Raw genomic sequence first — 22491 nt, 5'->3', positions numbered from 1 at the left:
ATTTCAAGCTATTGAAATGGGCTATCCAAGTGACTGTTTTTAATGACATTTTTAGTTTTTTTTTTTTTTGTCGAAATGCACAAGACGTTATATATAGCAGAGGGTTGAATAAATATTGCGACAAAATTCTAAGGGAGTTGGGCGTTTCATCAAGATTGAAATCGCACAGGAACCCTTGCTAGGAAATATTCCCATACGCGACCAGGGGATGTTCGCTATTATGAACTATTTCTTTGTATGCTTCTAAACAGGTTGTGATAAGAAAGGGTCCTTAGTCGCGTATGATGACATTTTGGGTCAAGGGTTCCAATTCAGATTTAATCCTGATGATGTGCTCCAACTCCCCTAAAAATCGTCGCAATATTTAAGCAACCCTCTGTTGTATATAACGTTTTTACGCTTGGACATTTTGACAAAAAAATAGACTAAATGTATCATTTTAAATAATTTGCAGATATAAAAGTAAAAACAATTTCGTATTTGAAATCCCTATACCCGATAAGGCAAGATCAAGTATTTGTATAAATGCAACAACAAAATGCGTTCTCAAGAGTAATTTTTTAATATGATAGCATGGGTATTAATAAATTTTACTTGATGTGTCAAAGCAATTTAATTTTCAATTTGATTCGATTTTAACAATATTCAGGACAATTTCAAATTGTCTAAATAATTTATTTGAAATCCACATACCCGACTTAATATTTGTATCAAGTATCAAGTGATCAAGTATTTGTATAAATGCAACAAAAAATGCGCTTCCAAGTGTAATTATTGAATACGATAGCATGAATATTAATAAATTTTATTTGATGTGTCAAAGTAATTTTATTTTCAATTTGATTCGATTTTAACAATATTCAGGACAATTTCAAATTTTCTAAGTAATTTCATATTTGAAATCCCCATACCCTACTTAGACAGGATCAAGTATTTGTATAAATGCAACAAAAAATGCTCTCTGAAGTGTAATTATTAATAAATTACTATTAATAAGTTACTATTAATAAATTATAAATAAAAAATATTAATAAATTTTATTTGAATAAAAGTTGAATTGGTAGCTGGAATTAATAACAATTAATTTCATTGGGTTAGATAAACTTTATTTGGGTAATTAGCAAAGTAAACAATATTTTATTTTATAACCGTCGATGAACAGCCGACCCAATTTCATGGGTTTACGACTACTTACGTTCAACTCCGTAGCCTTGTAATTTTGAACCAATCCAGAAGACAAGGAAACTCCTGGATCAGTACCCCCAGAGGTATTGATTTGTTGTGGGAACGTGGAGGACTTTGAGACTCGACAGATTTAACGTGCATCAGTCACCATTTACTACACGGGGAGTCTTCGGCCAAGTAAACAATATTGCAATATATACTTTTATAACGCTATTTTGACAATATCTCGTGAGATAAAAATTCGTAATTATCAGTCATATAGACCAATATTTGCGCTGCAAACAACATGAAAAATGTATCTCCAATTGAGGGTGCTTAAAACTAAAAGTACCAGTAAAATAATACTTCTTTTCTGTTTCTTGCAGGCTTTATTTGCTATTCTCTCTTCAACAAATATAAAAAATGAAATATTATCTAAAAATTGCAACTCTTGTGATGATGGCCCTGGCTGTCCTGACAGTAGCGGTGAGAGCCAAAAATATTGGACAACAAGAGCGAATCTTCTATCCTTCACAGTTGGATGTAAGTATTTATTAATTTCCAAATAAAAATATTTTTAACTCATTTCAATATAGAAATAAAGGTAAACAACGTAAAAAGACGAATAATAACACATATTCTTACATACTTTGATTTTTGTTTTGTTTGAGCAGAAACTTCAATGTCTAAACAAAGATGCAGAAATAAATTACAAGCAAGTACCACAAGAAAAAAAATAGTTGATCAGTAGATGATAGAGAGCAAGTATAAACAAATTAAATGTACAAAAGAAAGGAGTAAAATAGCAAGTGTGGTGTGATAAGGATAAGGTGATGACTTTATTGGTGTCAAGATGCACACTGAAAACAGTATGGTCAAAACTGCTATAATATAGACAAATTAGCAGTGTTTTTGTCTTTTTGGGAACATAAATTTTGATAATTTTTACCGAAGTGCTTTGGTAATGATTTTGGTAAATTTCCTAAAAAGGCATGATTTCTGATATATGATATAATTTAATAAGTGTGGTAAAATTTAATAATTTAATCATACTAGCTTAAATCATAGTATAAAACTAGTTATTCGGTTAGATTTACTTTTCTATTTTTCAGTGATCAGAATTATAGTTTGGAAAACCAGAATTTAAGGAGAACCCCTACCAAATCAAGAGAAAATAACCAACTGCAAGATTTAATTACCATATTTTTACCAAGATTTAATTACCATATTTCCATAGCCTTATTAAATTAAAATGTTGTACCAGAACTGTCATTAACTGTCATTATCAAATTAAATGTTTTACCAGAAATGTCATTACCATGCAGTATGGAAATTTACTAAAATTTATCAAATATTGGTAAAGAATGAGATATAGAGGGATACGTAACTAAATTATTTAAACTTTTTCAAAACTTTATTAATTTTAAGTCCTACCTCCATTTTTATCTAGCGATACGCATCCTGCCTAAACTTTTCTCGAACTCAGTCAAAAATATCATATAAAAGCATCAAAATATTCATCAATTTTCTTAGCAATTCCCCCCAAAATTCCTCCGAATTCAGTTATGATTGTCATACTAAAAATATTAGCATAAAAGTCTCTTAACATTTTCGTGAGCTATTTATTCAGGCAATCTACATTCCATAAAAAAAACTTTCCCTTATTCCGTTAAAATTAACAATACTCGGATTACAATTTTTTCTTAGCAATTTCGGCTAGAAAACCGTATTTTTAGAAAGTATCCTTGATTTCAGACAGGAATATCATATAAAAACAGTCGTATAAGAACTTATTTACCGTTTTCATTCTGATTTGTGCTGGAAATGCTCATTTTAAAGAACTCACACAGAAATCAACCCAAATCTAGCCAGGAATAATACGTAAAAATAGTCTCATCAAAGTTTCACGTAAAAATAATCTCATCAAAATTTCTTAACAGTTCTATGAGCTATTTGCGCCAATAATCCACATTTTGCAGAAAATTGTCCCAATTTCAATCAGAAATATCTTATAAAATTAATGGCATTGAACTCCTAACATTTTTCACAGCTACTTGCACCGAAAATCAACATTTTCAAATTGCTTAAAAATTGTCGCTTCCAAATTTCTTATGAGCTTTCTGGGCCATTTGTGCTAGAAACCCACATTTTGTAAAAGATAATCCCGAATTTCATTTAGGAGTATCAAATAAAAACAAACGTGTCAAAAGTCCTTATCAATTTTGTGAGTTATTTTGGTCGGAAATCTGTATTTTGTACAAAATTATCCCAAATTTGAATAGAATCCCAAAGAATAGCTATATCAAACTTTTGAGCATTTTTCTGGGCCATTTGTGCCGAAACTCCAATTTTGCGCAACATTTTTCAATTTTAGAATTTCCTACAATAATAATCACATCAAAATCTAATAACAATCTCCTCAGTAATTTGTCCAAAAACCAATTTTTTTTTAAAATCGAGCCGGGAAATAAGATGAATAGTATCAAGTCTGCTTATGAATAGAAATTCAATATTTATTCCAAACTGAACTACATTCATTCATAAATCTAATAAGCCAAATCTAGTCTCATTTATTAACGAATATAATATGTATAAGTTTTGAAATTATAGACTTTTACGTGCATGAAATAAATTTATTCGAACAAAATTTTCTATATTAGGCATCAGTATTTGCATTTGAATAGTTTTCCCTTTTCAATTGATTTTCAGAAGAATATTAAACTTGTTTACTACCCTAATCAACTGTATTCATCTTTGAAATTAGGAGAAGGAAAGGAGGAATAAAATTGAATAATATGTTTTACATTTTACTTTTACAGGAGAATATTTCCAATATATTCTTAACTTCAGAAGTAATACCCATAATTTTAATGAGCGTCGAAATGTTCTCCCCTACTCTGTTACTTTAACGTTCTAAAAATTATTTCTTTCATAGATGCCTTTCCAAAAAGCAATTATTATCTTTTAAAAACTCCTCTCGAACTAAAACGTAGTGAAGTAGGCGTATTATTAGATTTCATTTTCATTTAATGAAAATTTAATGTTTTTTTTTAACAGATACTCATGTTCCATTGTTCACTTATAATTTTTCTTAAAAAAATCACTTTATTCCATACGTCAATTTATAATAAAAGTTATTATAGATTAACGTATCGAAAAATATTTATATGAAAATATTGCTTCACCATTAATTACATAAACTATATATAAATATTGCTTTATAGAAAATTCAATGATGATTTAAAGTTATTAGCTACATAGAATTAAAGTACTTTTGTTTTTACATTGTCCCTTCGTTAGTAAACCAATAATGAGATTACGATTAAGAAAGTTGTTATGAAATATTAAAAGACAAATTAAATTTAATTTAGTGTCAAGTAAAAATGACTTTAATTATTTAGCTTAAATAAAAAAATTGTTTTTAGATTATTCCTATAATAATAAATACATAAATATAAACTGTATTCAGTGCCAAATTCATTATTCCATTACCAAACATATCTTACAATATATAAAACTAAATTGTTGTTTTTATAACATTAATTTCTATTTTATTCATATATCAAAAATAAGTAATTTTTTTAGGAAACATACTGTCAAATAATATCTTATAATTCCATAAATTAAGAAATAATTCAAATTGTTTCCGTGCTGTTTTCGTGGTCTTTTAAATAATATTTTTAAACGCAGACGTATCACAAGACCATATTTTAGAAAATATAAAGACTAAAAACGTTAAAACTTTCTTTCAATGAAACTATTGTAAATTTTGATATTCAAAACTTACGCAAGAAAATATTTGATATTCTAGATTCTTTGTTTCGAAATGTAAATTCTATTTTATGGAAATTCACTTGGGTATAATGCGTCTCACTTTATAAAAATAAATTTAGTTTGGTTCTTATATATTATTGATAAAATATTTGAATCATAATTTTAGCTAAAATTTTCACGAAATTTATCCTATATTATTATGCATCAAACATTTTTTAAATCATGTAAAGTAAATATGGTTCTATTTATGTTAAAATAAACTATTTATTTTTAGGTTTTTCTTGTTATACGCTATAAATTTTCTTTATACAAAAATTTTAAAGCATTAAAGTTATATATTTGTAATGAAATCAGAATTGCGTTTAACTTAACCTTTCTTTCATATGTTTTTCATATGTTGTTAAACGTGTTTCTGTTAAAAAACAAGGCATATTTTTTTCAAAAGCGTAATGAATCCTAAAAAGAAATGGTTGAAATAAAATAATTAAAAGTTTTTTTTGGAGTAACTTTTCTATGAGTCTGACGGGAAAAGTAATAAATAAAATATAGCGTATAACTTATAAAAATCGAGTTTAAATAATCTTGGTCAATTTTCCGGGTATTTTATTCATTTCTAAAAATATTTGCCTTAAAAACTTCGTTAGAATTTATTATAAGAGTTTTAAGAAATGCAAATGAAAAGTCTGTGATTTTCGAAGAAAAATAATAAATTTAAACCCCAGACTTTTCATCTGCTTTCTTTAAAAACTTTACAAGAAATTCTTGCAACACATTTTAAGATAAAATTTATAAAAATAAACATAATGCCTGAAAAATTAGCCGAGACTACATAAACTCGATTTTTACACTTAATATTTTATTCATTCGTGCAGATCCATAGAAAAAACGTTTTTCAAAGAAATATTTAAAATTACTTTATTTCAAATTTTTTCATCTTAGGATTCATTAAGCCTTTGAAAGTTTTGAGTAAAAGTCAATTGCATAGCAATATAATTTTGTTTGAACATTAATAACGCAAAAAATTATTTCGAAGGGAAATTTTAAGTCAAATAAATAATTTGTATAAATATTGTTAAAATTTAATAAAGCTGTGTTAGACATTAAAACTTATTAAATTATACAAGCTATAAGCTAAAATTTCATGAATAGTACGATAACAATTATAAATATTTTTATTGTTATTAATAAATGATCGTGTTTAACATAAAAATTAAACTATATTGATAGAAAATTTGTTTCCTCACAATTATTATTTTAAATATGTAAATAATTTAAAAGCAAATATTGAAATCAATGCTGAAAGTAAACCATAAATTCAAACAAAGTAGATGCATCTATATAACGCAAGATGAGAGAAAAAGATTAAAAATTCAATGAAATACAAATACGAAATGAAAACTTTTGTATGAGATTTATAATGCAAACAGTCTATACATGCATTAAAACAATATTTATTTACAAAACTAAGGAATAATTTATAATACGAAACGAAATTTTACAGAATAATTCATTTGTAAAAATGTTAACTTTCATTTTAAGTCAAAAACAAATGAATTATAATGCATTATTCTTCTTGATTCAGTGAAGATAAATTTAAAATTTTTGTTTAATAAATCGAAACGATAAAACAAACGTATAAATTATGTACATTTTCATTTCTTTCGGAATTATTGTATACTGAAACTTATGTAAAAAGTACCTCATCATTTTTTTAAAATTAAATATGCGAAAAAGTAATATAAGAGAATTGTTTATTTTTGTGACTTTTAATATTTAGAAGATGATTAAACAGAATATCCATTATGAAATAGAAATTTTTGTTTTGCTTATTCAATCATTAGTTTTTTATCGAATAAATCCAAGACTATCAGTTTTGGTTACCTAACAAAATAGCAGTTTTGAAGGATTTAAAAGAAATTATTGGTAAAAAATTACTGACATGATTTTCCGTCGAAAAAACAGAAATAAATTTATTTACCATTTTCTGCTCAAAATATTGGACCATATTGAACTGTAATATCATTCTAAATTGATATCGCGTGGAGAAAATGGTAAAATATGACCAGAATATATATATATATATATATATATATATATATATATATATATATATATATATATATATATATATATATATATATATATATATATATATATATATATATATATATATATATATATATATATATATATATATATATATATATATATATATATATATATATATATATATTTATAAATTGTTTTTTTCAAAAAATGAATTTTTTCATGCTGAAAACAAAAAATTTTATATTTTAATGTTGATTTTCTTAAAATTTGAGAAAAATCACTTCAAGAAAGTGTATTTAAATATTTTTGTTGCTGGATGGCAATACGTTTAAAAATTACTTGCAAAATCTTGCGCGTAAAAAAGGGAAATTTTCAAAAAATCGTATCGATGTAATATTTTATCCTAAAAGAATCCTTTTATCCTTTGCTATCAAGTTGTCTGAAATCGTGGGTAATAATACCACGTTTTTGGTATTATGTGGTTGAAAATTGGTAAAAATACTACGTTTCTGGTATCAAGTGATCCAAAATTTATAAAAATACTACGTCTTTAGTATCATGTCGGAAACCGAAAACTGATTAGAACTTAGTTAAATGCTACCTATTACATTTGGGAAATGAGATATACTTTTTATATTATAATGAGTATAATGATATGAGTAACATTATTCCAGGAACAGATTGGAAATTATAATTAACTTGCTTTTTTTTCAGAAACTAATGAGCTCTTCTATTTTTAATAAATAGTTTTTTAAAAATAAAAGAAAACTTAATAATTTAGAAATAGTAAACAGCTTAAAGCCGATTATTCTTTAAAAATATTTTAATTTTATCATTAAAGCAATCAATGAACGAAAATGTTATAAATGAGTATAACAACTGCTTTATTTAAGAAGATTTTAAGATGCCTAACAATATTTCGCTTTTTAAATTTATTATCTCTTCAATACTATCAGATATTTCATCGAAGCTTTTAAATCTCTGATGATAACAAGCTTTAAAATTTTATACAAATTATTTAGAACAAAACGAATAAAATAAGGTCTGATAAATTCCTTAAGAATCGTATTTCATTAAATCCTTCAAACATACGAATTCGAAAAAAAGTTTTTCCTTTATATTACACCAAAACTGGCTTAAAAATGAAACTTTCGAAACTACATACCTAATTATCTCTTCGATTCTTTTAAGCTTATTTGCCACTATTTTCTTCATAGAAAGTTAATGATCCTGAATTCATTGAAAATACACTTAACTTCTTGTTTGTTCATCAAATTTTGAATCGATTTCGAAACATCGTCTGCATTACAACTCGCTGGAGGAAACAATTTCTCTGAAAATGTACAAACGATGCTATTTTCTTTTTTAAAACGTATAAGATAAAGTGAAGATTTTGAACCAATTATATTTATTTCGAAACTTTCAACTACAAAATGCAGTTAATCAATAATTTTATCTATTTGATAAACCAACTTGATAAATGTAAAATATATCTCAGACGACTTTAATCGAAAGTTACTAATTTTATTTCCCTTTAATTATAATAAAATTAATTAAAGATTTAAACTATAACTAGTTCTTATTGAATCCTCTTAAAATTAAGCATGTATGAAGCATGTACTTAAATAAAATAAAGTATTATAAGGATTTGTTTAATTAAAATATGGATTTCTTCAGTTACATCATCGAGATGATATTCTCTATTAGAAATGAAACTCTTATTTTTGATTATTAGACAACCCTTGAGCTGTATATCATTACTTTTGACATATATTTCAGTGTTTTTAACATATATTTTTTACATATATTTCGGAAACATAAATATTGAAAAAACAAAAAATTTCAGATAGTTGACGAAACTGGTGTATTCTCAGTGTATTCTGGCAGTTTTCCAGCATTTTTCAAACTCATCATAAAACAGTTTATATTGTATGACGAGGATTGTATGACGAAACTGGTGTATTCTCAGTGTATTCTGGCAGTTTTCCAGCCTTTTTCAAACTCATCTTAAAACAGTTTATATTGTAGGACGGCATAGTATTCGGTTTTGTGACTTCTGATCAATATAACTTCATTTTATATAAAAGTAGGTTAGTATTTTTTAATTGAGATTAAATTTTAATTTGTTTCAAACTTTAGAAGTTGTTTCAAACCCTTATTATTTCACTACGTAAATCTCATAATTTTAAATAATTTTTAAATATTCAATAATAATATTTGAATTGTCAATCATTTTAAAAATCAGTTAAGTAAAACCGAAAAGGATTAGAAACGCTGGATTCGCTGCCGTTTGCTTCGGTAGCTAATTTATTCACTATTATCAATTATTAAACTTATATGCAAAGCTTGTCATCACATGACACTGCTAACTGAGAAATTCAATAAATTAGAGAATTCAATAATTAGAGTAAAAGTTATGCAAGCTGATAACTATTTTTTCGTTCTCAGAATGTCACGCATGGGATTATCTTTCGTTGATTTATTCTAATAAATGTGTTGCCCATACACATTTAACAGCTATATCATCTCGAAATCATGTAATATTTTAACAAAACGCGAACAGTTAGGTAGGTAACGAAACTAGTTTGTCACTTGTATGTCACCTCAGGGCACTGTGACTGTTCTCCAACATTTTTCAATCCCATTTTAAAAACTGTTTTCACTGCGCAGTGTCATAGTTCAAGTTTCATCTACTCAATTTTCAGCTTAATATAACCTCTCCTTTTTGGAAAAGTTAATCGAAAATTTCTGAATGCGATGTTTCCATATTTGTTTCAAACACCGTATTTGTTTCAAACTTAACAGTAGTTGATTGAAACCCACATTATTTCACTACATAAGCCATATAACGAGTAGACTTTTTTCTTTCCTAAAAATTACCTACCACTTGAAGAATCAGTTAAATAAAAATTGAATTAAATGCAAGCGTTACGATTTGATAGCTAAATAAGTTACTATTACAAATTATTAAATTTATTCCGGAGGGCCAGAGTTCGATTCCCGACACCCAAGACCTAAGACCTCAATCTTAAGACCCACCGAGTACCTGCGATGTATTTAAGTGTTAAATCTGTGGAATAAAAAGTCTTCTGATCGGATCAGTAACATGGGTACTGAGATCTGGAGAAAATTTCCTTCCCCTTCATATGTATATCTGAATTGAGAAAGTGGCCTCTCGAATGGGGGTGTTGCCATCTATTCCTGAGATTCTGGGCCAAGACATACTTTCAGCTTTGCGCTGCTCTCTTGTCAAAGGAAAGGCGCGCCTTCCTAATTTAGTTCGAGAAATGCCAAAGGCTGTCGAGCTTGTCATGTCCAGGCGTCATTAGAACCAACAACATTAAACTTATTTACAAAGCTTCTCAACATATGACGTTGCTAACTGAAAAATTCAATAAATGAGAAAGTTTAATAATTAGAACAAAAGCTATGTAAGGTGATAACTATTTTTAACTCACTCAATGTCATACATGGGATTATCCTTTGTTAATCTGTCCTAATAAATGTCTAGTCCATATAATTAAATTTTTCTATACAAATCCTATTTATTTATCAGCTGGTTATTATCATAACTTATCAATGTATTTCTCAAAAATATTTACAACAAAATGAACAGTTTTTAAAAAAAATTACCTTAAATTGAAATTATTAATACTTTAATCGTATTATAAGAAAACACCTATGAGCTCATAAAGAATTTATAATTAAAATAATCGGAAAAATTAAACTGAAGATATTCGTTTATAATCCTATACTTTCTCAAACATTTTATTTAAGCTTTTTCGCTGGATAATAAGATACAAACTTTCATTCAAATAAATCGGATTAAAACAAATAAAACATAATATGATAATTTTCTCGACTTGCTCCTAATCTGCATACCAATTAAAAATTATTCACCCTTTAAAACCAATTAAAACAGATAAATATTCCAAATTACGTATTTGATTGCTTCCCAGTTCCTGTTTAATTCTTGAATGCTAATTTGTAACAATTTTCTATTTGGATGATGATGGACTCTGTTACTAATGCTTTTCCGAGTTTCCTGTTTACCCACCAGATGGTAAATCAACCCGAAAATATTTTAATTCCATTGATTTTCTGAGAAATTGATCTTACAAAAGAAAGTATGCATTCAATAATGCTTTAAGCTGCAAAATATAATACTATATTTAATTATCATCGAAATTATAAAAAACTTTTATAAAATATAGATTTGTAATTTATTACCTATTTAATAATAAATTACAAATCTATATTTTAATTCACGATTACTAATTTTAACTTTTTATTAAAAAAACAATTTGACATAATAATGTGGTTAAATTATTAATACTGAAAGAAAACACAAATAATTAAGATCAAAAGGATAAAACTTCTTTGAAAAAAACGCGCTAAGAAGCAGCAGAAATTTCAGAAAAAAGTATCAATACAAAACAAATGAAATAAAATAAAAATATGACCACCGAAGCCGACGTCTTCAGGGGGTACCGGCCCCGGTAGCCATTAAAAACAAAACCATTTCTATTTGAGGGAGAAGCAAAAGCTTAAAATATCTCCCTCAGTACCCCGATGGTTTTGTATAGATATCTTGTTTTTCCTGGACCTCTATACAAAACCATCGGGGTACTGAGGAAGATATTTTAAGCTTTTGCTTCTCCCTCAAATAGAAATGGTTTTGTTTTTAATGGCTACCGGGGCCGGTACCCCCTGAAGACGTCGGCTTCGCTGGTCATATTTTTATTTTATTTCATTTGTTTTGTAGTGTTAAATTATTAACTAATTATTATGGTATTTCCTTGAAATCAATAAATAACTATATTAAATAACATAATGTTAGCTAAAACTTTATTTCAGATTTATTCAGTGAAACTTATATAGTATGCATTTAATATATATATATACTATATATATATATATATATATATATATATATATATATATATATATATATATATATATATATATATATATATATATATATATATATATATATATATAAGTTCAAAATGAAGAATAAAACAAAGAAAAATTATAGACATATGAAAAAAAGGGGGTGGGAAATAATAAGTAGTTACTTATAGTAAGTTACTTATTGTTTTTCTTAACTTTCTTAGTGTTTTCTTGTATTTATTTATTTTTATATATATATATATATATATATATATATATATATATATATATATATATATATATATATATATATTAAGTAATAATACTATAATTAATTATTATTGAAATTATAATTACATTTTTATAAAATATTCAATTAAATAATAAATTACAAATCTATATTCTCATCCACAATTCCACAATTATTAATTTTAACTTTTAATTAAAAAAAACAGTATGACAAAATAACCTGCTTTTTAATTAATTGTTATAATATTTCTTTGAGGCATATTATATTATTTCTTTGAGATATTTATTAATTGTTATAATTATTCAATAGACAACTAGTTTGACTAATATAATGTTATATAATACTTTATTTCAGATTTCAAAGTTGCTAATATTGTATTAAATTGTTACTAATATTGTATTGTATATAAAGTTTTAAGCTGCCCTTAGGAAAATTTGCCACAGAGAAGCCTATGGTAATCTATGGCAACCTATGGCTACCATAGAAATTTGTATGGCAAGATGTCATACGCCTATGGTTACCATAGATATTTGTATGGCACAACCCCATAAGCCTATGGCTACCATAGAAATTTATATGGCAAGATACCATACGCCTATGGTTACCAAAGAGATTTTTATGGCAAAACCCCAAAAGCCTATGGCTACCATAAAGATTTGTATGGCAGTATACCATAAACCAATGGTAACCATACGGATTTGTATGGCACGTCACCATTGGCCTATGGCAACCACAGAAATTCGTATGGCAGTATACCATATGCCAATGGTAACCTCAAAGATTTGTATGGCAGTATACCATAGAGAAAAGCTGATCTAGATCTCCACCAACGAAACAACAACTTCTATGGAGTCCTCAAAAACATCTTCTTAAAGAAATATATATCCATTATTTCACCCCAAAGTTAATTAAATTCAACATGTAATCCTGCAGCGCATTCCTGGAGAGTCTTTTCCGGCTTCCGGGTGGCCAATTTTCCTATTTTTCAGTGTTTGAAATCCGATGTTCTATTCTTTTAGGCTTAGAGTATCAGACCGCCATGTTAACATGTCATCCACTTCAAGTGGAATCTTTTGCTAACTTTGGCGACTTATTTTAATATTTTTTCAATCTCATTCTTGGTCAAAAACATTTTATTGCAAACGCCTATGCGATTATTTTCCTGAATTTATTAAGTTTTTAATTTCCGGCAGTCTGGTCTTTTAGTATCTGTATCTTTTTAAAATATGTCGCGATTGAGTATAGGTGCTCGCTATGTGAAATTTTGCCATTTGTTGACTTTGTACACTTTAATGAATATCTTGCTGTTTATATTTTTATCTAAATTTTTTATATTTCTTTCCCCCAACTGTTTCTGATTAAACGACATCTTTCTTTTCATTTTATCCCCTCCCTCTGATTTTATATAAATTTTTAAAGTCACATCACTTTTCCATTATTAATGGTGTTCTATTCCCCATAGCAATTTGTAAACTATCTTCATGATGAAAAACGCGGTTAAGTGCTTATGATCAAGCCAGATTATCATTTCTTTAATAATTAAAATTTTTTAATTCTTTTAACTGGTTCGGTGATAATTTCATTTTATTGCTGTCATATATCAATATCAAAGTTAGTGTTTACATTCTCATTAGTTTTTTTATTTTAATTCCACTTAGGTTCTTGCAATGCTTTTTTACATTATCTTACATACGTTAGGGCTTTATATTTTTATTTTGTGTTTAATTTTTGCTTGCCATTAAATTTTTTTTATCATGTCTCTGTGTTTTACTATCTTACAACTAATATTTCTTAACTATCCACATATATTTGTACAATGTTCCGTTACATATTTATACATAGCTTAGGGTCATCACTTAACTAGATTTGCTGGATTACTGGTAGAAAATTATTTTGCTTCAATATTATCAACGGGACAGTCCCTGGCCATATTATCTGTTGCTGTTACCAAAAGTGCTTTTAACAATTTAATCGTTCCTTAAGTTTACAACTTTTTCGTCATAGCGATGCCCTATACCCAATTAATTTTTATTTACTATCCCTGACCAAGTGTCAATTTGTCAATAGCAATTATTAATTTTACCAATTTTAATCATGTCTTAAACATGTTTTGTATTTACCAATGTTTCTATATTGCGTTCTCTTTTCTAACTGTGCTTAACACAACTCAACATAAATTTTCTGAGTTTTATATCCCTCACTAGTAGGGGATCAACTAATTTAGCCTGTTTTCTATTCTTAGCTTTTCATAGTCTAATACCATCTTTTTTATAGATAAAATTTTGTTCACATGCCACCATTGGTAGCACCGTTACATATTCGGCTTTTATCCAGTTTGGTCTATTTTAAACTAATTTCGCTTCGACCACCGGCCCCACTCTTTATCTTTTGAGTTTTCATAGTATTTTATTGTTTTAGTAGTCTGTTTAATTTTTAGCTTAGTATCACATATCAAAATTTAAAAAAAATTCATACTCGCTCCGACCATCGGACTATTATTTAAATTTGCTTTCTTTTAGGTTCCTCTAATATCTGACGCTTATCTAACTAATTATGATACCAATCAATCAAATTAACGTTTTTTATACTCGCTCCGACCTCCAGACTCACTTTCTATTTTCTTGTTTTTCACAGTTTTAACAAATATTGGTTGCCTGTACTCAATATATTTTGCTCCTAATCAGCATAACCAATACTTTCCCCACTCGCTCGGACGGCCGGACCCATTTTCTAACGGTTAGTACTAACCATTTAAAATTTATTTGAATAAGAACAGCATTCAGAAAGGATTCTGCAAGTGAAACAGGAGAAGTTTATCAAAGAACTTTTTTAAAAAAAAAGCTTTCTGGATATATATTTATTCTAAAATTATTAAGTTTTGCATTTTTAATATCCATTGCGAAAGATTCTTGTAAGTAGCTATTTTTTGATGTATGATAAAATATCAACAAAAAATTTTGCCATAGCTGTATGGCAAAGGTGTACCATAACCTATGGAAAAATATTTCGTCATAAGCTGTAGCACATCTTAGTTTTATGGCAAAAATTTGCCATATAAAAAAATGCCATAGGATATTCCTATGGGGTTTTGCCTATGGCAAAATTTTGCCATACACTTTTGCCATATACGTATGGCGAAATTTTGCCATATAAAAAAATGCCATAGGATATTCCTATGGGGTTTGCCATACATGTATGGCAAAAATTTGCCATAGGATATTCCTATGGGGTTTTGCCTATGGTAAAATTTTGCCATACATGTATGGCAAAAGTGCATGGCAAAATTTTGCCATAGGCAAAACCCCATAGGAATATCCTATGGCATTTTTTATGGCAAACCTATGGCAAATTTTCCTAAGGGTGCAGAACAGAAATGCGAAGAAACATAATTAATTAATATTGTAATTATACTTAATAATTTTATGGAACATTCAATTCAAAAATAAACTACAAATCTAAATACTGGTCTACAATTAATAATTTCAACTAATTATTTAAAATTATTTAACAAAATTACCTGGTTATAAATTAGTGAAATTACATCTCCATATTCTGATTTACAATGAGTGATATTAACTATATATTGAAAATTATATTTTAAAATAATCTAAATATTAATAATTGAGAAGTTTTTCATCGAAATCATTACAAAGCAAATTTGAATATTAAAATGCTATCGAAAAGCACATCTCATATTTCAGTATTACTGAGACAGTATGCATTCAACGAAATTCCAGGTTGCAAAATATAAAAAATTATTCTATAATTAATTATTGTTATACCTATAATTATAAATTTTTTTAAGCATTCGCATTTAAAAAAAATTATATTCTTATCTGCAATTAATAATTTTAACAATGTAAAGCAAAAACAATGTGTTTGAGTAACAGTCAAAAACTGATCATCGTTTGAAACCAATTGAATTCGATGTGTTCTTGAATAGGTCACGTACAGAGTGTTTTCAATGGAGGTGATATCTATCCATCACTTAACCCCTTTTCTAGTTACAGATGGAAATTATTCACCGTTTGAAACCGTTAAATAGATGCGTTCGTAAACAGATTATCAACAAAGAATTTCCTACTGAGATGACCTATAATCTATATCATAAGTCACAGTTAGAATACATTGAAACACTATTCACCGTTTGAATCAATAAATTCGTAAACATGTCATCTATAGTGGATTACCTATTGAAATGACTTATTATCCACCTCATAATCCCCTATGTTGAAGTAACAGTAAAAAACTGATCACCGTTTGAATCGATAAGTTCTCAAACAGGTCAACTCTAGTGGATTTCTTAAGAAGATGCTCTGTTTTCGGACTCATTGTTTTAATTTAACCCCTTAACGATCGGTTAATTTTCAAGAAAATGGTCAGAAAAGTCCCTGTTTTTTTATCCCTGAAAATTACATAAAAATATGCATATGAACAATATATATATTCATTTTTATCTTTTTATTTGTTTTTAGCTTGAAATTTTAAAAAAGTAAATTTTTAGGAAAAACCAACATTCAACTATGACTTAATGTTGGTTTTCCAACAGGCAAGGAAAATGAAAAAAATATGTGTTCTAAACATTAAAAAAGCATTTTATTAAACTTATGCATAATATAAATAAAGATTAGTGATTTTTTCCTGTGTGATAAATTCCACAGTATTACAAAGGCCAACGTCACAATTTGGAAAGTAGTATCGAATTTCCTTCCTACATCATTTATAAACTAACTATCTACAATTTACCTTAACAATATCCTGGTACTGCCATCTGGTGTGTAAAAGGAGAAATAAAATGTTTTCCGGGCAAAAGAAATGAATTAGTTTTCTTCTTATTGGCGCATTATTACAGAACACTCCAGCCTGGAAATAGCACACGGGGGAGAAATAGAGGGCGAAATCTCACCCTGTCATTTTCACGGAAGCGAGAAGGAAGGGGTCAAACAAATTAATTTTCGAAATTATGTATCAAAAATATTTCTTAGTAATAAGGTTAAGAACAGTTAAATGATCTAATTGACACTTCTTGTTTTACTAATTGCTAATTCCAGTTTCTGCTCAGTTATGCTAATTATGCTCAGTTATGCCAGTTATGCTAATTTGTTAAAATTTTCTCTTAGGTGGTTGATGATGATGGATCTTATGATAATGCTCTTCTAAACTTCCTGTTTGCCCGCCAAATGGTAAACCGACTCCGAAATAACTTGGACGTCAATGACCTCCAGAGGAAACGATCTTACTGGAAGCAATGTGCATTCAATGCGGTTTCTTGTTTTGGGAAAAAATAAACGTCTGAAAAATCCTGAAAACAATATTGTTTATAAATATTATAATTAACTCTCATTAATTATGCCTGTGTAATTTAGAATAGAACTTTACAAATATGTAATTCTATCTGTAACTATATGTAAATCATTTTTCATTGTCTTTTGACTGTTTGATGATTTGATTTAGTTATTTAATCTTAAAATACCATCCACAATATCACACAATTCACAGTTTTCATCGCAGAAAAAAATATTACATTTATATCGAGGTATAAATTCATTTTGGATATGAATTTCGGTCGTAGTTTTAATCGAATACTTTGAATACATTAAAATACAGAAATATATAATTGATTTAAAAATTTCAACTATAGTACTTTTGGAATAAAATAATGATAATGATAATCAAACAATCACTGTGTTAATATTCTTAATCATATCACCTTATTATTCAGATTCTTATCAGCGTCAATATATTATTATTATTATTATAACAATATTTTTAATTGTTATCAAAGTCTTCACAAATTTTAATACTTTTAGTGCAAGCAATACATTGTATTTACATAATACCAGCAAGATAAAAAAAAATATGCTTACGTAGGCTAATTTTGAGTTTATTTTGAATTACTTTACTTACTATAACTTTTCGCTCATTTTTTATATGGTAATATTTCAAAATTTAACTTTGTTTTTTAAAAGTTAAAATTCATCTTTACAACCTTTTATTAAAATGTAATTTTTAAAAAAAAAACGAAAGTTCAAAACTATACAATTTACTTTTTATATTAATTTCAAATTGGTACCAGCTCACAAAAATTGCACTCAGACTAAGATTGAAGTTTAAATAGTAAATGAATTTTCAGCAAAAGAATTATACAAATAATAGAAACAAAACCTTCATAATTTTTTTTCAAAAAATTAGACAAGGAGATTTTAATTACTTGATGTTATAATCAATTATGTTTTGTATGATATTAAATAATAAGCAAATTACTCAGAATTACAGCATAACTCTGTTGTACTGTAAATTCCCTTCAATAAATTTTTTTTCAATGGACACCAAATTGTTAATTTAAAGATTAATGTTACAAATTACATGGTTAAAGTTATTTTAATTAAAAGTTGTCTTCAATGAAATAACTTGGTTGCATTAATTGATTATATTATATGAATTCAAAGTTATTCAAGAAAAGATTTTAAATGAATACTATTAAATTATTTATATATACTGTAAACGATTTGTCTTATCATTTTTCTGCTGTCTTAAACTTGAAATAAATGATTTATCGCAAAACTCTTCTTTTTTTCAATTATTCGCTATTCTATTCACAATAAAAAAAATTCACTTAAGACCATTTCAATTAAATAATCTTAAGATAATCCAGTTAACATTATTTTTGAAATTTTATTTTCAAAATATTCCTCTTATCTTAAGAAATGCTTAAAACAATGTATTCTAAAATTTTTAGTTACAAGGGAAGGATGGTTTTTGATAAAAACAAACTTTTAAATTAGATAGTGGACGAAAGGCAATGGGCAAGTCTCGTTAAGGCGTTCTCTTAGGAATGACTTGAACGTCACGTTAAAAAGATGCAACAATATTTGAATTGAGAAGATGGAGCCGTGGTGGCTCAGGGGAGAGAACTCTCGCCTCTCAGTGAGATCCCGGGATTCAAATCCCAGCGATGACTGATCGATACGCACCCGGCTTGCACAGACTACAGTTCTGACGAAAAACATCCTCAGTGGTAGACGAATCATGGGTTAGATTCCCCATGCTGTCAAGCTGACCATGGTAGTTTTTCATTGCTTCACTCTCCATGTGGCACAAATTCCGGTAAGTTCCATCAGAAAGTCTCCCACAAAGGCAAATTTTTCCAAATACAATCTATAACAAAAAAATCAACGAACCAAGAAGGAGTTGCCCGATTGAAACGAAAATTGGGGGATGGGAAGAAAATGTACAGAATAGTAAATGATTAAAATTTCAGAACAATTGAATAATTTATTGCAGAGTTACAGTAACAAGTTCAATAAGGTGTTGACCCGCCTCTAGCCTGGATACAAGCTGCCACACGGCGTGGCATAGACTGATAAAGCTCCCGGATGGTCTCTTGCGGTATTTCTTGCCAAATTCGATCCAATTGTCGAACGAGGTCATCAACATTCCGAGCCAGATGCAATCGCCTTCCCATCGTATCCCAGACATGCTCGATGGGAGAGAGATCTGGTGATCTGGCAGGATAAGGAAGAGTTTGGCAAGCTTGCAGACAGTTCATAGAAACACGTGCCGTATGTGGTCTGGCATTGCCTGCTGAAAAACCACCCCAGGGCGCTGCAAAAGGAACGGTAGCAAAACAGATCTTAGGATGTCGTCGACGTACCGCTGTGCAGTAAGTGTACATCTAATGACGACCAAAGGGGTCCGGCTGTCAAAGGAAATGGCAACCCAGACCATAAAGCCTTGTTGAGGACCGGTGTGGCGTGCAATAGTGAAGACAGGATCCCCCCTCTGCCCTGTGCGTCTCCAAACACGTTTTCGATGATCGTCAGGGCACAGTTGGAAGCGGGATTCGTCGCTAAGGACTATACGTCCCCAGTCGGCATCATTCCAGTCATATCTGTTAAAAACATTCATGCATACGAAATTTCAAAGCAATCGGATGATTGATTCTTGGTGCGTCGATTTTTTTTGTTATAGAGTGTACTTGACGACCTAAAAGTGTTCCCTTGTGTTCTATATTGGGTTCAAAGTTACAAAGCTACGGAGTTGAACATAAGTAGTCGTAAATTCACAATTTGGTAGACTGTTCAACGGCGATTATAAATTATGAATGGAGAAAAGTTCTTGCGAACGAGTGCGCAAATGACAATCCTGTAAAAGCTGAAAAATTGTCCGTTACGACGCTTATTATAATAAATAATAATAATAATAAGCGTCGTAAAGGCAGAAGCTAGTGAAATGCTAGAAAACTTTCAGCATCAACGTCATTCACTGTGTCGTCGGTGTGAAGCCTACATAGGGTCCTTTATTTGAGCTATTTGCAGTTATTTTAAAATAATAAAGATTTTTTACCCTTCATCTACATTTTAAGTTTCACTTTCAGGTAGCATACGAATTTTCACAGCTCGCTCTTTTCTTTACGACCCTCCACTGTGTGATGAAATGTATTTACTTTGACAAGTTCTATCACTCTATTACCTTTGGAGTGGATCCACCTCTAGTTTTATAGTTATCAAGGTTCTACCAAAGTGTAATATTTCCGGGAGTCAGCAGCTTGAAAATATCCAAAATTTCACATTAGTCTAAAATTTATTAAATATAGCTTGCCGGATTGGATTTTTTAGCGGCTAAGACTATCGGGTATTCAGAATTTTTGGACTTCTACTTTGAGCTATTTAAAATTATTTGCCATATTATTAAACAATCCCAGTCGGAAAAATTAAACTATTTAAAATTGTGAAGTGAAAAATCACATTTTTGAATTCACATTCAAAAAATGAATTCACTTGAAGTTACAAACCATGCAAAATATTTGTCATATTGAAAAATCACATTGTAAATAATATTTTATTTATATTTATAAAGTATATCATGCATTATTAAAAGTTATACAATCAGAAAATAAGAATCTTTTAAATTTTAAAAATATTTGTTGTCCTATTGAAAAATCTCATTTTTTTTAAAAATAGAGTTATTTAAAGTTGCAAAGTACTTACCCTATTATTGGAAATTTGTATTCTTAAATTAAAAGGAAGAGTTACTTAAAGTTGCAAATATATTTCGTATTTTCGTATTTAATATTAAACACAATTTTTAATACACAATTTAATATTCTAAAAAAACATTTCCCTTAAAGTTTGTAAGTATTTATCAGATTTTTGCAAAATCACATACTTGAAGTCACATCCTATAAAAATGCAGTTACTTAGAGGTAAAAAAAATCTGTGTCATAATATTTCACAATCACATTATTGATGTCATATCATAAATAATGCAGTTAATTTAACGTAAAAAACATCTGCCTTGTTATTGACTAATATCATACTCGAATTCACTTGTTAGCACAAGAAGTTATTTAAAACTATAAAATATTTGTCATATCAATAAACAATCAAATTCTTGAGTTCACATTGTAAGGAATAGTACAATTAAAGTTGATTTCAAAGAAACCCTGCACATAACTCATTACTTACTTTAGTCCAACAGCATAACATTAACAACATCAGTATGATACTTTGGTCAAGACTTTAAAAGCTATTGCACTGGGAAAAAATGAAACCGAAGAATTTTTTATAAAAAAATTGCTCGAGAATTTCATTTTAATTTTGAAATTTTTTTGTATTGAATTTTATAAGCTGAAGATTTATGCTAATTATAATGAAACTACATTATTTTAAGAATAATTTATTTTTAAACTATAATTTTTAAAACTAGAATCTCTGCTTAATCATTGCCAGGAGAACGGAAAAATTATGAAATGAATGTTTATTTTTTTATTCATCAGAATTAGGGTCTCTTTTACCAAAAATGAAACTATCTTACAGTACAGTATTTTTTTCATTGTATATATATATATATATATATATATATATATATATATATATATATATATATATATATATATATATAAACGACGCCTTTAATGGTTACAATTTAATAATTTCATAAATTTAATAATAGTTTTTTTCAAATACTCAGTCTATTTGTTTGTGGACATTTTCTCGTTAAAGCATCTGATTATTAAATCCTACCAAAGTTCTTACACAAATTCATTATTTAAAATATTCAAAATACATTCCGAGGGTTTCATTTTTCTGAACAAATCAAAAGCAAAGAATATTTCGTTTTTTTTCCACAGATATGAGAGTCTGCAAAAACATAAAAACACCTCTCAAGACAGCAATAAAAACTCAAATATTTACTACTTGCTCTGTGTGTTTTATAATGCTCAGCTTGAAGACTAATAATAGCAACAAGACTTACGGATAGAATATCATGGCTTCTAGTTATTTCTTTCATCGAGAAGTAGTTTTCCTAGTGGTAGTGGAAAAACAATTTCATTGATACTTGTAAACAAAATGTTTTTA

At 28.0% G+C, this 22491-nt stretch overlaps 1 protein-coding gene across 1 annotated transcript in view; it reads left to right on the top strand.

Annotated features, from left to right (window-relative positions):
• The window catches only part of LOC107449047 (prohormone-1), a 102826-nt gene extending 84132 nt beyond the window's left edge, over window positions 1–18694 (top strand). The window contains exons 2-3 of the mRNA XM_043041194.3: window positions 1551–1707; window positions 17251–18694. Of these exons, the coding sequence (XP_042897128.1) occupies window positions 1588–1707; window positions 17251–17418 (288 nt within the window). The 5' untranslated portion in view covers window positions 1551–1587 and the 3' untranslated portion in view covers window positions 17419–18694. The remainder of the gene's footprint in view (window positions 1–1550; window positions 1708–17250) is intronic.
• The last annotated feature ends 3797 nt before the right edge of the window (window positions 18695–22491 follow it).

The sequence above is a fragment of the Parasteatoda tepidariorum genome, chromosome 8, assembly GCF_982258835.1.
Source record: "Parasteatoda tepidariorum strain Cologne lab strain chromosome 8, Ptep-v5.0, whole genome shotgun sequence".
Classification (NCBI taxonomy): Eukaryota; Metazoa; Arthropoda; class Arachnida; order Araneae; family Theridiidae; genus Parasteatoda; species Parasteatoda tepidariorum.
The sequence above is the reverse complement of the archived record's forward strand: the minus strand, read 5'-3'. Positions and strand labels throughout refer to the sequence as shown.